Consider the following 14,397-nt stretch of genomic DNA (forward strand, 5'->3'; position numbering starts at 1 on the left):
CATGCACTAAATGTATAACCACCTGGATTGCTTTTTGATGTGGTAAAAGCATATAACATGTTTTATTCAGAGGAGACAGCTGCTGCTTTTGTTTGCCTAGTACCTGGTCCTCATCCCCCTGATATTAACACCTCAATTTTCCTTTGGGAAGTTAATGCTCTCCCACTCTCAGTCACATATTTCTAGAGAAAGTGACCTCATTCCCAGCCCCAAGATAAGCATAAAACTAACCCAAGTCATTCTCATAGGATTCAAAACCATTACTGTTTTAACTCAGAGGTGGGGGGGATCTCCTTCACTGGAGTTACTGAGCTGAACAAAAGATAAACACGGATAAATTAAATCTATCAAAACATTAACAATAGTTATCTTTGAAAAATGGAAACATGGGTGGTATTTTTCTCCTGATGTTGCACATTCTTTCAGTTTTGCAGTCTTTTCCTTAAAAAGACTATTTAGCATATAATACAATTCTTAAATTAAGGGAGATAAAATTTAATAGCATTAATAAGAATTAAAAAAACAACCCACTATACCCTTCTCTGTGACTCAATCCCCCTTATCACGTATAAACATGGAAAGAAGAAAGCACTTATCACCAAGAATATCATTCTCAGAGTTTAAACTGGCCATATCTAATAATATGCATTTGTGTGTAGGAGAAAATCAGGAGACAGACCTGTATAGTGGCTATAGCAATCAAGTAATTAGGTAATTACAACAAAATCGATAAACGCCATTATGTGGCAACCACTTAATTTCTTTTACTTAAAAACATCTGTTCTGAGTGTTCCTCCTTATACCATTGTGCATACAGAATATAATTAAGGAAACATTTAGCAAACATTTCTTAAGTATTCATTATAGTCCAGCCCCTCTGACAGACCAATCACAATATACTGGTTAATCCTGGTCAATCTTTAAGTAAGCTAGTTGTCACCATCAAAACATACTCTAATCCACATAAGATTCCCAATGGTAAGCACAACTGACAGCAATATCATGCCCTTCCAGGTCTGCAACTTTCTCAATTCTACCCTCAGTTTCACAATGATCAGACTACATGACTATCAAAAGTATCCTGTCTTTCCTGACAGGAAAAGACTGACTGACCCTCCCTGAGCTACGTTCAAACAAGAGTACCCTTGCTAGATGTGGTCTCAGCCCAGCCTACCTGTCCAAAGTGAGCAGGGTAGCCCAGCATGTGCATATATAGTAATTTTGCCACATTCCGACACCGGTATGTATTGTCTTCTTCTCTAAAAGATGATCGGATTGCAGCACATTCTTTCTGGATCATTTCTCGTTCTTCGGCTTGGGTTCGGGCTGTCCGGATGGTCCGGATCAGCTCCCGCAATCTGATGGGGGCTGGCATCCTCTGGATATGGAAAGACATTAAATAAAAATGTTCACGTTTTTTACTACCAAAACCATTCACACAACTTCCTACAACAATTTCTAATTTTTAAGAATTTAAGATTTGCTAAATCCAATGATACAAAGCTTCAGCAAAGCTATTACATACAAATTCAACTCAGTAAATTTCTGGAAAGAATACAAACAAAAGTGTTAAGTATTAAATTAAGATAAGACACAGAATATACCAATATGTAAAATACATCATTATTATCAAAATATCTTAGGAACTCAAATCTCTACTCAATCCTTAAAGTAATTAAGAAAAGGTCTATGCCTAACCTTAGAGAAGTATTTTCTGCTCAACTGTTAATATAAATTATCAGATGAATATTGAATATGATCACAAAGTTCAACTCAAAATGAGAGATTACAAGACCAATTACCATATTTAAACACTTTCCCAAGAAACAAGAATCATCTCAGTACACTGGATACTCTGAAAATTGTGATGAGGAAAAAATAAAAACCAATCTTAGAGGATAAGACTACAGGTTAGAGGGGCGCCTGGGTGGCTCAGTCGTTAAGCGTCTGCCTTCCGCTCAGTTCATGATCCCAGGGTCCTGGGATCGAGGCCCACATCGGGCTTCCTGCTCCACGGGAAGCCTGCTTCTCCCTCTCACACTCCCTCTGCTTGTGTTTCCTCTCTCGCTGTGTGTCTCTCTGTCAAAGAAATAAAATCTTAAAAAAAAAAAAAAAAAAAAAACGACTACAGGTTAGAGGATAAGACCCTGGAGAGGGTATGTGCTATGGTGAGTGCTGTGAATTGTGTAAGACTGATGAATCAGACCTGTACCTCTGAAACAGATAATACATTATATGTTAAAAAAAAAAAGAGAGATAGTAGGAAGGGAAAAATCAAGAGGGGGAAATCGGAGGGGGAGATGAACCATGAGAGACTATGGACTCTGAGACACAAACTGAGGGTTCTAGAGGGGAGGGGGGTGGGGTGATGGGGTAGCCTGGTGATGTTAAAGAGGGCACGTATTTTTTTTAAGATTTTTATTTATTTATTTGACAGAGAGAGACACAGCAAGAGAGGGAACATAAGCAGGGGGAGTGGGAAAGGGAGAAGCAGGCTTCCTGAGGAGCAGGGAGCCCGATGCCGGGCTCGATCCCAGGAGCCTGGGATCATGACCTGAGCCGAAGGCAGACGCTTAACGACTGAGCCACCCAGGTGCCCCTAGAGGGCACGTATTGAATGGAGCACTGGGTGTTATATGCAAACAATGAATCATGGAGCACTATATCAAAAACTAATGATGTAATGCATGGTGGTTAACATAACATAATAAAATAAAATTTAAAAAAGACTACTGGAGGGGCGCCTGGGTGGCTCAGTTGGTTAAGCCACTGCCTTCGGCTCAGGTCATGATCCTGGAGTCCCGGGATCGAGTCCCACATCGGGCTCCCTGCTCAGCAGCGAGTCTGCTTCTCCCTCTGACCTTCTCCCCTCTCATGCTGTTTCTCTCTCTCTCTCTCTCTCAAATAAATAAATAAAACCTTTAAAAAAAAAAAAGACTACTGGAGTCATATTCTCATATTTTTAAAATTAGTAACAGTAATAAAGGACCTATAACAGCCAAAACAAGAAAAAAAAAAAAGACAAAGTTGGAGAAATTGCACTACCTAATTTGAAGAAATACTATAAAGCTACAGTAATTAGGACAATGTGGAAATGAATTTAAGAGTAGACTCAGAGAATAATGGAGCAAAATAGAAAGTTTAGGAATAGACCCATACAAATAAGCTCAACTGATTTGCAACAGAGAGGCTAAGGTTAGTCAATAAGAGAAAGGGTATTCCTTCAACAAATGGTGCTGGCACAACTCGGAATGTATATGGAGAAAAAATTAAGCTTGGATCCTAACCTCACATAATATACAAAAATTAATTCAACATGGGTCATAGCTCTAAACCATAAAGCCAAAACTAAAAAATCTTCCATTAGAAAACATAAGAGAAAATCTTTGGGAACTTAGGTTAAGCAGAGATTTCATATATAACAAGCACAAAATATGAAAGAAATAAAAAACTTGACAAAAAGTTACTTTTGTTTTTCAAAAGATGAAAATAAGGCAAGCCACAGAGGAAAAGAAATAAAATTCCTATCTTAAAAAGGATATGTATTCAAAATATATAATTTTACAACTCAATAATAAGACACCTTATTTAAAAATGAGTAAAAGATTTGAATAGACACTTCTCAAAGAAGAAATATGAATGGCCATAAACACATGAAAACATGCTTAATGTCATTAGTCTGCAGGGAAATGCAAATGAAAACTATAAGATATCACCCTACACCATTAGAATGGCTAAAATTTAAAAGACTGGCCATACCAAGTGTTGGCAGGGATGTAAAACTTTTTTTTTTTATATTATGTTCAGTTAGCCAGCATATAGTAGTACATCATTAGTTTTTGATGTAGTGTTCAACCATTCATTAGTTACATATAACACCCAGTGCTCAACTTTCATAGACGACTCATGGAATGCAAATGGAATGGTTCAACTACTTTGGAAAAGTTTGGCAATTTTTTATAAAATTAAATATATACTTAGTATAGGATTCAGCAAAGCCACTCAGGATTGACCAAAAAGCAATGAAAATACACGTTCTCACCAAGACTTGTACACAAATGTTCACAGAAACTTCATTTATAATTACTAAAAACTAGGAACAACTCAAATGTCCATAAACTGGTGAATAATAATGGTATACCCACATAAATGAATACTTCTCAGAATAAAACAGAACCAACGTTAACATGAAAAGTCTCAAAAACATGCTGAGCAAAAGAAGCAGGAACAAGAAAGTACACACTGTATGATTTCACTTATATGAAACTCTAGGCTAATCTATAGTGATGCTAAAGAGATCAATGATTGCCTGGGGTCGAGGGTGGGGATGGGAATCAACTGGGATGCAAGGAAACCTTCTGGGGTGACAGAAATGTTTATGATGGGTACATACACCTCTCAAAATTCATCGAACTGAACACTTACAAGTGCACTTTATTGTATGTATATTATACCTCAATAATGTTAAGAAAAATGATAAAAATTAGATAAAAATATCAATCATCTTCAGCACATACACGCTGTGGAATCCTTAAACCAATAATTCTCAAAGTTGTTCTGATCACACAAACCAGGAAGATATTCCAACCATAACAAACCAGGAAGATATTCCAGTCCCATTAGTTCACTACAGCATCATTCCTCAAGGTAGGGAGAGTGTATCAGGAATTTTTTTGAAAAGTTCTCTAGGTATTGGTATTTTCCTCCCTGTGGCCCTCTTAAGATCACATGTACTAAACTATATAAAGCTACCTGTATAATATTTTGTTACTTTTTAATAGAAATACTGTGGGCCTAGTGTTTAAACATTTGTACATAGCACTGTCTTCATTATTTCATTTGTTCCAACCCATTTTGAAGGGCAGAGATCATTATCCCTGCTTTGCCCATGAAGAAACTTCATCTCAGAGCAATTACGCACTTAAGATCACAAAGGTGGTAAGTGACAGAGCCAGCACCTGAACTCCAAGGATTAGAACTCCAAGGCCAGAGTTCTTCTCAATACCTGAAAAATGAACATTATCTTTACATTTAAAATTATATGACTGCTAGGATTTGCTTCAAAATACTCCAGGGGAAAAAGTATTGAGGAGGGGAAAAAAAAATGAAAGAAAATGGGCAAAATGCTGAACGCTGCTGAAGGCATATGATAAGTATACGAAGTTACATTGTATTATTCTCTATTTTTATGTATATTAGAAATTTTCATAATCAAAAGCTTTTTAAAAGTCAGAAAGCTTCAATAAAGCATTTAAGTCTTTAAAATTTTTCATAAGTAGGGGCACCTGGGTAGCTCAGTTGGTTAAGCATCCAACTTGGTTTTGGCTCAGGTCCTGACCTCATGGCTCATGATCACAATCCAGCCCCAAGTCAAGGGTCTGTGCTTAGCATGAGTCTGCTTGGATATTCTTCTTCCTCTGCCTCTTACCCTGCTCATGCACATGTGTTCACTCGCTCTCTCTCTCTCTCAAATAAATAAATACATCTTTAAGAGAAAAAAAAAGAATCTTATTTGGGGTGCCTGGCTGGCTCAACGGGAGGATCATGTGACTCCTGATCTCAGAGTTGTGAGTTCTCTACACACACTGGGTGTAGAGATTACCTAAATAAAGATTTAAAAAAAAAAAAAAGAATCTTATTTATCATTAACCCAAATTTGGTGTGTGGGGAACAAAAGACGACTAAGGCAACTAAAAAAAATCAAGGTCAATTAGTAATACTCTGCTGGAAAATAACTTTTCTCTACGAAGACCTCAATAATTCTATAAAGCAAATAAGACTATTAGAAAAAGCCTAAATCTATTTCCAAAACATTTAGTCCAACAGGGGGGAAAAAATCACAAGAGTTTAAGCCAGCTGAGAGACAACAAACAAGTTACCTGGAGCCATTTCTCAGCTCAGCCACAGAATCACAGACATACAGTTTATGCCACTAGCTTTTTATGGAGGAAATTAAGGACCCAGGCTGTTAACTACCTTGTACAAGGTCAAAGAATTAATTACTAGCCTGACTCACATCGTGTGATTCCCCCAATCAGCACTCTTTCTCCAGCACCAGGCTATCTCTAGAGAAAGCAGTAATTTTTTTTCGTTGGCTGTGACAACCTACTTCTACTTTTTTTTTATCACAAGGAAATCTCTTAGGCATGAATGAAAAGGTTAATTTACAGAATAAAGAACTTAGTATATTTCAAAATTCATTCTAAATTCAAAACTAAACAAAAAGACACAATGGAATATTATGCAGTCATCAAAAGGAATGAGATCTTGCCATTTGCAACGACGTGGATGGAACTGGAGGGTGTTATGCTTAGTGAAATAAGTCAATCAGAGAAAGACATGTATAATATGACCTCACTGATATGAGGAATTCTTAATCTCAGGAAACAAACTGAGTGTTACTGGAGTGGTTGTGGGTGGGAGGGATGGGGTGGCTGGGTGATAGACATTGGGGAGGGTATGTGCTACGGTGAGCGCTGTGAATTGTGCAAGACTGTTGAATCACAGATCTGTACTTCTGAAACAAATAACGCAACATATTTTAAGAAAAAAGAAAAAGAAGATAACAGGAGAGGAAGAATGAAGGGGAGTAAGTCAGAGGGGGAGAGAAACCATGAGAGATGATGGACTCTGAAAAACAAACTGAGGGTTCTAGAGGGGAGGAGGGTAGGGGGATGGGTTAGCCTGGTGATGGGTATTAAAGAGGGCACATTCTGCACGGAGCACTGGGTGTTATGAACAAACAATGAATCATGGAACACTACATCAAAAACTAATGATGTAATATATGGTGATTATCATAACAATAAAAAAATTAAAAAAAAAACTAAACAAAAAGTTCTAGTTCCAGGGAAGATGGAGTAAACACACTCCATGGAGATGCCTGTCTCTCCCTCTGACCATAACTATAAATCCTGGATAAAATGCATACCACAGCTACCCAAAGACTCTGAAAAGTAAATGACAGCAGATTCAAGAAAGAGAGAATCTGAAGTTCCATCAAAATGGCAAGAGGTTATCCTTTTTCCTCCAGTATTGCCCAGCCTGGACCCAATGGCAACCCAAAACCCGAAGTTCTTACTGAGTACAGAGAAGGAGCTCTAAGGAAAACCCTCTCTCTCTGGTCCAGGAAGCCAGAAAAGAAGGATGGGAGAAAATTCTCTCTTTTGACTTTTTATTTTTCCCTTCCCTCCACCCCTGCCTCTAGCAACATTGCAATGGTGGTGGCTGTGGCAGAACAGCAATGAACAGGCAGGCAGGCATCTAAAAACTGGGGAAAGGGAACTCTTCTCTCTGACCAGAGGAGTTGTACAAGAGCATGGAGTAAATCACTCTATTCTCCCACTGCATGATAAAAGAGTGAATTCAGGGGCACCTGGGTGGCTCAGTCGTTGAGCATCTGCCTTCGGCTCTGGTCATGATGCCGGGGTCCTAGGATCGAGCCCTACATCAGGCTCCCTGCTCAGCCAGAAGCCTGCTTCTCCCTCTCCCACTCCCCCTGCTTGTGTCCCCTCTCTTGCTCTCTCTGTCAAATAAATAAATAAAATATTTTTTTAAAAAAGTGAATTCACCAAGAAAATAAAACAATCCTAACTGCAAATGTATATAACAATAGAGTTAAAAAATACATGAATCAAAAATTGACAGGTATCAAAGATATCCCAATTATAGAGACTTCAACATGCCCCCTAAGTAAATGATAAAATTACAGAGTGTCAGGGGCTCCTGGGTGGCTCAGTCGTTAAGCATCTGTCTTTGGCTCAGGTCATAATCCCGGGATCTTGGGATCGAGCCCCGCATCGGGCCCTCTGCATCAGGCTCCCCGCTCAGCGGGAAGCCTGCTTCTCCCTCTCCCACTTCCCCTGCTTGTGTTCCTGCTCTCGCTATGTCTCTCTCTCTGTCAAATAAAGAAATAAAATATTTACAAAAAATTACAGAGTATCAGCAAAGATATAAAAGACCTGAATGCCATCATCAACTGACTGGATCTAACCAATAGTTATGGAATACCTCAAGCGACAACAGCAGAATATACATTCTTTTCAACTGCATACAGAACATTCACCAAAATAGACCATTTCCTGGGTCATTAAAAAAAAAAGTTAATAAATTAATGGAAATCATATAAAATAAGGTACAGTCTGACCATTAATAGAATTAAACTAAAAATGAGTAACAGAAAGCTAACTGGAAAATTCTCCATGGACTTGGAAATTAATACATTCCCAAATAATCCATTGGTGAAAGAGAAAATATCAAGGGACATTAGTAAATATATGGAACTGAACAAAAACATAAACACACAGTAAAATTTGTGGTAGACAGGTAGTGCTTAATGGGAAATGAACAGCATTAAATTCTTGTGTCAGAACAGCAGAAACATCTCAAGCAATCTAAGCTTCCATTTAAGAAACTAGAAAAAGAGAAAAATAAATCCAAGAGAAGCAGAAAAAAGCAAATAAAAATAGAAATCAATGAAATTAAAAACAGACATTAGGTCAAGTCAACGAAACCAAAAGCCGGTTCTTTGAGAAGACTAGTAAAATTGATAAACCTCTGGCTAGATGATAAAAGAGAAATAACACAAATCACCAGTATTAGTAGTGAAAAGGGGATATCACCACAAACATTAAAATGATAATTAAGCGCCTGGGTGTCTCAGTCCTTAAGCATCTGCCTTCAGCTGAGGTCATGATCCCAGGGTCCTGGGATTGAGCCCCACATCAGGCTCCCTGCTCAGCAGGAAGCCTTCTCCCTTTCCCACTCCCCCTGCTTGTGTTCCTGCTCTCGCTACCTCTGTCAAATAAATAAAATCTTAAAAAAAAAAAAAAAACCTCTCAAAACACAGCAGTTAAACCCACTTTTTTAAAAATGGGCATTAAGGGGTGCCTGGGTGGCTCAGTCAGGTAAGCATCTGCCTTCGGCTCAGGTCATGATCCCAGGGTCCTGGAATTGAGCCCCATATCTGGCTCCCTGCTCAGCGGAGAGCCTGCTTCTCCCTCTCCCTCTGTCTGCTGCTCTGCCTACTTGTGCTCTCTAGCTCTCTGTCAAATAAATAAAATTTTTAAAAATAAATAAAAATGAGCATTAAGTTTTGAGAATCCTGAATTCAGAAAGCAGCAGGATCGAAGTTTTTAATCAAGAAAATGAAAAAAAAAGTTTAAGAGTTCAGCACCCATTAACTATAGTTAACAGAGAAAACAGTATCATAAATGATATCAACATAAGCATCATTTATATCCATTTCAAAGGGGGCAGGGAAAATGTAAAAAATATGTAATCAGAAGTTAGCTTCATGCATCTCTTCTTTTTCCCTCCTTATTCAATTCGTCACACTATCCCATAGATGATCTAAGTAATAGGGAAACATACCAAAAAGTTGCCAACTACTCTTTAAACAAGTATTTGCTGAGCCTTCTCTATGTCAGGCATTGCAATAAATGCTGGTGACTGCCAAGGTCATGATTCTACCCTTAAGAACTCAAAAGTCCAGTGAGGAAAACAGATTTTTTTACAATTCCAGCAATATAAAAAAGCAGCAAGAACTGTTTGGGTTGGGGGGGTTGTTTTTGTGTTTTTGTTTTTTTAAGCAAGAACTGCTTTTGCTGACCAGTGACAGAATAGAAAATTATATTTATGGTAAGCTAAAGTGTGTCACATGGCCAAACTAATTCAATATATTTAGAAAAATTTTCTTTTGCAAAATTAAGTGCCTTCTTGATCAGCCCAACAACTCCAAAATCCCATGTAGAAAGAGATCTACAGCACAGTACCAGCCCACAATTTCTCATCCAAAACTTTTAAGAACAAAACTTTTTTTCTGAATTTTAGAAAGGCAATGCAGAGCATATATTACAGGTCATAACTCGCCTACTATGTCTGGGGCAGCAGTTCCATTATCAAACAGTATTTCTGCAGCACCATATATGAATATTCACTCACACCAAATGAGAAAAAATAAATACATCTTCATGTCTGGTCACGTCAGATTTTAACACCAAAAGAATTATGAAGAACTTCTGGGTTTTTGTTTAATTTCAGAAACTGATATAAAGGATTGTGGAGACTTACCCTCATCCAACGACCCTAACCATTGTTTAAAATGACCCTGGAGTGAAATTACCTGATTTTTACCCTAGCTCTACCACTTATCAGCTGTGTGTCCTGAGCAAATGACTTAACATTCCAGAGCTTCAATGTCCTTATCTATAAAATGGGGAGAGTACCTACCTCAAACAACTGTTACAGAATTAAATGAGAATACATGTAAAATTCTTAGCACAGTGCCACGCACATAGTATGCACTAAACAAAAGTTGGTCATAATTTTTGGCTATATAAACCATCCTCGAATAAATTAATTCTAAGCAAAAATAAGTTACAAAAAGATACAGTACTAATATTTTATAAAGATTTAAAATGTATAAAAGAACCTATTCTTTAGAGATACAAAAATGCAGTAAGAGAGTAAGAACATGCATGTGAAACATAAAGATCAACAAAGTGGCACATCTGGGAGAGGGGAATATGATGAGGAACAGAATAATACACAGGAGGCTTCAGCTATATTGGTGATGCTTTATTTCTGAGACTAGGTAGTGGGTAAATGAATATTTATCATTATTCTCCATATGTTTTATGTCTGAAATGCTTCATATTAAAATTTAAATTCAGAGACGGCTGGGTGGCTCAGTGGGTTAAGCATCTGCCTTTAGTTCAGGTCATGATTCCAGGGTCCTTCATCAGGCTCCTTGCTCAGCAGGGAGCCTGCTTCTCCCTCTGCCTACTGCTCCCCCTGCTCGTGCTCTGATGACAAATAAAATCTTAAAAAAAATAAAATAAATAAAAGTTAAATTCAAATACATCTAATCTATGTAGTGAATACTGTAGACCTCATAATCTAGAAACACAACCTACTTGCCCTTATTACAATGTTGAGAATTTCCTTACTTTTCAGGGCACCTGGGTGGCTCAGTTGGTTAAGCGACTGCCTTCGGCTCAGGTCATGATCCTGGGGTCTCAAGTTCCAGTCCCGCATCAGGTCCCTGCTCAGCAGGGAGTCTGCTTCTCCCTCTGACCCTCCCCCCCTCATGCTCTCTCTCTCATTCTCTCTCTCAAATAAATAAAATCTTTAAAAAAATAAAATAAAAAAGAATTTCTCTACTTTTCAAGAAATTTTACTTGCCTTTCAAAATTCTCAAAAACCACAAGATTCCTTAAAATACAACAGCTTAAACAATCTATTTTTAGTAATAATAACAAGCTACCATGTTTTTAAAAATAAAGCATGAATATGGTGTATAGTGATGACTCAGCTAAACAGAACATAGATGAGAACTCAAAACACATGTTTATAACCTCATGCAGCAATACAGACAGCATCACATCAACATACTAAAACATCTACTTTACTCTATTTGCACACTCTAATTTACAAATTAGAACACTGGAGGGGATATAGAGGAGGGTGGGAACCAGGAGGCAGAGGCTGTTTTAGGGAAGAATACTGATGGTGGTCAAAGTGTCATCTAACAGTAAGGGAAGAAACAACAGTAGCCAGAAATGTAAACAAAACCTATACATAGCAGAAACAAGTATCCAAACAGCACAGTAGCAAGATTAATAAATTCTACAAATTTCCTATACAACACTGTGCCTACAGATAACAATACCGTATTGTGCAACTGAAAATGTGTCAAGAGTAGAAATCTGCTTGCATTTTTACCACAATTTTTAAAAAGTTTGTGCCCTTTAAATCACAGATTTTTAACCTATAAAAATTTTTAAATGATTAATCAAAGAAAAAGATCAAATCACTGATAAATCTCAGCCTTTGAGTTCCATAATAATTACCTTAATTTATTTTTTTTTACAAATTCAAAATTAAAGACTTTATCTTAAATACACACACACACAGCATAGTCATCTGAGCCTATTCAGTGTACTAGCAAAAAGCATTCAACTCCCCCTAAAGTCTTAAGAGTGTTAAATAACAAGGAGTACCATAATTGGTTTTTATAAGACCCTGATTTATCAAGAAATGGTTCAATAACATCAACATTTAATGTTTAATGCAGAGGATAGAAAACCTTAATATAAAATTGTATCCTAACATCAAATTATATCCATTAAATATGTATATTAGTGCATTTATGTATATAATTTATAATTCAATCCATAATGCATTTATAATCCAATTACAGACATTAAATATTGTTTATACCTCAATAAAGCTGTTTTTTAAAACTAAGATGACAATTACATGAAAAAAATTATGCCTGTGGAATAATCAATTTCCAAAAATTATATAGTACAGTTCAGATACTGTCTGCTCTTACTAATTTAACTACTTGACCCATTCAAGACTGAGAAAGATACGTTAAAGTCTACCACTATAGGGGTGCCTGAGTGGCTTAGTCAGTTAAACGCCTGCCTTCAGCTCTAGAAGGTCCTGGGATCAAGCCCCCCATCAGGCTCCCTGCTCAGTGGGAAGCCTGCTTCTCCCTCTGCCCCTCACCCCATCCCCACTCACAATCTCTCTAAAATAAATAAATCCTTTTTTTTTTTTTTAATTAAGGGATTCCTGGGTGGTTCAGTCAATTATGTGTCTGTCTTCGTCTTGGGTCATGATCTCAGTGTCCTGGGATTGAGCCCACGCCTGGCTCCCTGCTCAGCTCAGCAGGGATTCTGTATGTCCCTCTCCCTCTGCCTCTCCCCCAACCTGGCCATGCTTGCTCCCTCATCCTAATAAGTACATAAAATCTTAAATAAAAAATTTAATTAAAAAAATAAAGTCTACCAGTATAATTGTGTTTCTGTCTATTTCTCCTTTTATATCTATTTACATTTAGTATTTCAATAGTTGTATTCAATGCCCATGTGTCCATCTGTTTTATGTTTACATAGCTGGTACACTTTGTAAAAATAAAATGTCCTTTTTTGTCCTAAAATACTTCCTAGGGTAGGAACACAGAAAAATTAAAACTCTAACTTGTTAAGATACAGAAACTGCAGATAAATGTATTTATTTCATTAGTGGCTATTTGATAAATAATTGAGGGGTGCCTGGGTGGCTCAGTCAGTTAAGCGTTTGACTTTTCTTCTTTTTCTTTTTTTAAAGATTTTATTTGAGAGAGAAAGAGAGAGACAGCAAGAGAACACAAGCAGGGGGAGCAGCAGAGGGAGAGGGAGAAGCAGGCTCCCCGCTGAGCAGGGAGCCCAATATGGGGCTCGATCCCAGGACCAGGGGATCATAACCTGAGCCGAAGGCAGGTAACCAACTGAGCCACCCAGGTGCCCCTAGGCATCTGACTCTTGATTTTGACTCAGGTTATGATCTCAGGGTTGTGAGATTGAGCCCTGTGTCGGACTCTGTGCTGAGCGTGAAACCTGCTTGGGATTCTCTGTTTCCCTCTCCTTCTGCCCCTCTCCCCTCACCGCCCCCCCTGCACACACTCTCTCTCTCTCAAAAAAAAATAAAATAAAAAATGTTGAAAAATAAGGAGAACATAGCAAGTATGAATTTCATTTCAAATGTTTCTATCCAAAATGTAAACAAAATTAGGTTTTGGAGCTTAAGCTAAATTAATTACTTGATATACCCAAAAAATAACCAAAATTATGAATGTTTACTATAGAAAAAAACATAAAAGACAAAAAACCAATGAGTATGTTCCAATTCTCCTAAAATTTATTCCAAAATGGAGAAAATGGTTATTTTCCAAAATCTCCACAAATCTCTTTGATATTTTTTAAAAAGATTTTATTTATTTATTTGAAAGAGAGAGCACACATGCACACGAGTCAGGGGGTGGGGGCAGAAGAAGGACGCAGGGCTTGATCCCAGGGTGCAGGTACCAGGACCCAAGCCGAAGGCAGACACCCAACCACCCTACTGAGCTACCCAGGCACCACACAAATCTCTTTAATTAATAAAGATTTTCCTCATACTGCAATACTAACCTCAAGCCATGAGTACCTTTTTTTTCCTTTGAAATGTGTACTTTTCCCACTCAACTATAAGCTCCTAGAGGCCAGATCCTTGTTAGTGTATTCCCCTTCCCTAAGAATAGGAACTTGAGAAATACTATATTTAAATGAATTCTAAATGCTAGAAGAGCCTTAGGTAAAGAAAATGCCCTTGTCCTTTCCAAAACAAAGTAAAGGTGCACTGGCTACTTACCAACAACCACGGGAAGGCGTCAGGACTCCATGCAGTCCTCTCTTCTACCCTGCTCAGTTAACTTACTTTCTACTTCTCAGCTCATACTACCTGGCTGTAACCTCTGAACCACTGACAGCCCAGCTAAGAACATATAACCAAAAAGCTGGGGCTTTCTTCCCCCAAACCTGAAGCTATGTGAGCTCTAATCTAAAAAATCCTAGGGGCGCCTGGGTG

At 37.8% G+C, this 14,397-nt stretch overlaps 2 protein-coding genes across 5 annotated transcripts in view; one reads left to right on the forward strand and one right to left on the reverse strand.

Annotated features, from left to right (window-relative positions):
• Positions 1-14,397, forward strand: part of CHST4 (carbohydrate sulfotransferase 4) — a 330,552-nt gene that overhangs the window by 223,832 nt on the left and 92,323 nt on the right. The gene's annotated exons all lie outside the window — the stretch shown is intronic.
• The window catches only part of AP1G1 (adaptor related protein complex 1 subunit gamma 1), a 77,179-nt gene that overhangs the window by 51,775 nt on the left and 11,007 nt on the right, over positions 1-14,397 (reverse strand). For 2 of the 3 annotated variants that reach the window (XM_073880050.1, XM_025888754.2), the window contains exon 2: positions 1,175-1,378. In XM_073880050.1, the coding sequence (XP_073736151.1) occupies positions 1,175-1,375 (201 nt within the window). In that variant the 5' untranslated portion in view covers positions 1,376-1,378. Of the gene's footprint in view, positions 1-1,174; positions 1,397-14,397 lie in introns of those variants that run through there. The other variant, XM_073880049.1, reaches the window with a different exon arrangement.

This window comes from Callorhinus ursinus, unplaced genomic scaffold, assembly GCF_003265705.2.
Source record: "Callorhinus ursinus isolate GAN/ISIS: 27379988/994484 unplaced genomic scaffold, GSC_fseal_2.0 scaffold37, whole genome shotgun sequence".
Classification (NCBI taxonomy): Eukaryota; Metazoa; Chordata; class Mammalia; order Carnivora; family Otariidae; genus Callorhinus; species Callorhinus ursinus.